Source organism: Limulus polyphemus, unplaced genomic scaffold (genome assembly GCF_000517525.1).
Source record: "Limulus polyphemus unplaced genomic scaffold, Limulus_polyphemus-2.1.2 Scaffold11196, whole genome shotgun sequence".
In the NCBI taxonomy this organism is placed as follows: domain Eukaryota; kingdom Metazoa; phylum Arthropoda; class Merostomata; order Xiphosura; family Limulidae; genus Limulus; species Limulus polyphemus.
In genome coordinates, this window is record NW_013676806.1 from 15588 (window position 1) to 18976 (window position 3389).

Consider the following 3389-nt stretch of genomic DNA (forward strand, 5'->3'; position numbering starts at 1 on the left):
ATTAAAAATACTTTTATGCGTCAGAAAATTTTGAAATTCCCATGCAAAATCTTTATAATGTCGAGATAGATATCAAACGTTTCTAGAGAAAAACTTTATATGTTCAGTAATTAATCTCTGTACGGGTTCTGTAGATTTGACCGATCTCGCAACCAACATAAAAAATTAGGAAATAAATACAAATTATGCCTTTTTCATTCTAGGTTGAACACAAATTATAACACGAAAACATAAATGTTTAGACTAAATAGCTTAAATCTCATAACATTAAATTTATATATATATTTATTATATTGACCTTTCAGCCGTGTCTGGTTAACAATACATGAGTTACAATGACGCGACTCACGTGCACTCATGTTACCGTATCAAATTACATAAAAATAACCTTTGGTCTGTGCAAAGTAACTTGTCTTGGTTGTGTTTTACTAGACTTGTATTTTGTAAAATGCATTCATATTTCGATTATTATACATTATATATGTATATAGATTATTGATATTTTGAAATAAGTTTTTAAACTTATTTCAATTAAAACGTAGAACAGTAACTAAGCAAATAATGGAAGGAATTGTCGATTCTCTGTCGTCTACTCTGGTAGAATTAACAGATCTGGCTAAACAGAGAATTACTACATTAGAAGGCAATACATTCCTTTATAATTTCATTACTTTAAACATTCACTAAATTCTATATTTCCAGTTTACGATACCACTCCTAGAACAGTCCTTTTACCGGATTAATTATATATAGCCAATAAGAATACATAATGAGAAAAAGATAACACAAACTTTACAAGAGTATTTTAGATAATTATTGTCATTAAATAAAATTATCACTTATATAAATACTATTCCTGGTGAAGACGTAAAACTCTCTTTGTATATATACAGACATCTACGTCCGTATACATAAATAAAACTAAAATCAGAAAAGGTAGCTTACAGAAAAACAAGCATAGTTTACTTTCAGGTTTAATTTAACAGAACGTAATTTATGATGTCGACTCTGTCTTCGATGTGGTATTCATTTTTGTTTTATGGTTTCAAACACATAATTATTATACCATTAAACCAATGTTTATATGTTTCAATATTATATATTATTGTTTACACCGAACATTCCTCACTTAAAACACTTTCACATAATCGTAATATTTTTTACAAAATTCGATTTATCGTGTATTTTTCATTTTTCATCCATTTTCTGGTTAGATATAATTAACTTTGTAAAGGGACCGTTTTAAGAATGACATAATAAAATGGAAATATAGAATTTAAAGTCTATAGAATATATAGATATAACGTGTTTTAACCTGATGAAATGCTTTTCTCTATATACACAAGACCTGAATATTGACTACTCTATAAAAACATGCTCTTAGATGAAACTATACACTTGTACACACATATCTTGTATACCAGAATACAAAAATTATAAAATTATATTCCATAAGCATTGTTTTTAAGACACTCACGAATTTTCCACCCAAGAACATCATTTCAAATTTGATAATACTTTGTGCAGACAAGAAAATGTTACTATTACAGGATAAAGTTTACCACTCACTCACTAAGTTATTCTTTTCACAGCTGACTTGATGAATGTTATTCTTCATAATAATAAACCAGTCACGTATTCGTTTTAATATATTTCATGATTTATTGTTTAAAATATACACTTATTAAAACCTTCAATATATACACTCTTCCTTCCCAAAGTGCAGGATAAACATGACTGACTTTTAACGATGTGTTTGATTCTAATTTGCAACGACGAACGATGAACAGAACCAAAATTACAGAAAGTCTTTTCATTCATAAGCTTACTCCTAAACTCAATGTGATTACTTCTGTAAAAAATCTAATGTTAAGGTGATTGTTAAATGTAGTACTTGAATTAAGTAACATACAATGGAAATTATCAATATTGAGAATCACTAAGATTTTTGTCAGTTTCAAATTTATAATGTTCTTAAACAAACAGGAATATTAATTTTTTATATTTTTAAAGTTATAATAATAAAAACCATAACAGTATTTCTTCTATTCAACATATTTCCCATCTCCACCCCAGTTCTTCAATATTTTAGTGCCTTTGTATCCACCAGTAGATGGCGCCATATTCACATACGATAACTTCAGATCAACATCATTGTACATCTTTAACAAGAATGAAACTATCATCCTTTTACCTTCTATAGTATATTGGTATAAATAGAAGTATTGACTTTGTCATTGTTTGTACAACTGACAACGTTTTAAATTGAGGAAAAGACTTTGTCAGACGAGTTGTGGGTATAAAAAATAATTATTTATAGAATATAAAAAGTTCTATACTAAAAACACGTGATCAACAGAAAATAAACAGAGTCTTGTAATACGAATATTTTTTAGAATTTCCAAAATATTATAATTTTCATTAGATTTACAATAAAGATTTCTTTAAAGATTTCTGACATTGATAACTATAAAGATATAATGAACATAACATTGAGTAGTGTAAATAAACAGACTTTATATTTCTATATTTCATTTTTGTGGTTCTTTCTATGAAACAAATCCAACTGGTCGTATTTTCATTTCACTTTTCTTCAGAGAATATTTATGTCCTTTCCAATGATACCAATTAATACCAACGGCGAATTGTTCATGTGGTCCCCTAAGATACAAACCATTTAAGTTAGAGTGATGACAATCATTATACCACCAGCTTCCTTTGTAAGTCGTGGCACAGTTCTTCTCCCATTTATCATTATCTCTGTCCCTGGTGGAAAACATCATGTTACTGTGGGTTGAAAACGAGTCCCCTAAAAACAACGCAATAAAAATATCATCAAAATGTTGATTTACGAACCCGATTGTTGCGTCAGAATTTTAGGTCATGTAATGTATGCTTTACTCAGATATTTTTATAAAATATGTGTTTGTATTCTTCTGTTGATTATTAAAATCTACTTTTATTTTGACTTTCTTTAAGAAATGATTCTCACAAAAACCAAACATTAGTTCTTAGAATCCTTTTACCTGTTCTAAACCCTCAAATATTTCTCAAAAACATTGTACACCCTGTTAAAGATAATGTACTTTAGTACCATTTATCATTGGTAGATAGCGATAAATAAATGTATATCATGACAAGTTATATTTATAATTTGTTTGATCTACGGAATGTAAATTCTCACCTGCGTCACCCTTGTACGTTTTATAACTCATTTTATACAGTTCCCTTTCACTTCGCACCAAGAATTCATCATATTCTGCATATCTTTGACCACCTTCCATATCTTCTAAATCGATTCGAAGTACCATATTGTTTTGATTGGTTAAAGCGAATATGATGTCATTTCCTAGAATATGGAATATACAAAAATATAGATGTATTATGTA

At 28.3% G+C, this 3389-nt stretch overlaps 1 protein-coding gene across 1 annotated transcript in view; it reads right to left on the reverse strand.

Moving 5' to 3' along the window:
• Positions 1-3375, reverse strand: part of LOC106476676 (techylectin-5B-like) — a 7846-nt gene extending 4471 nt beyond the window's left edge. The window contains exon 1 of the mRNA XM_013937312.2: positions 3185-3375. Within this exon, the coding sequence (XP_013792766.1) occupies positions 3185-3311 (127 nt within the window). The 5' untranslated portion in view covers positions 3312-3375. The remainder of the gene's footprint in view (positions 1-3184) is intronic.
• Between the last annotated feature and the right edge of the window lie 14 nt (positions 3376-3389).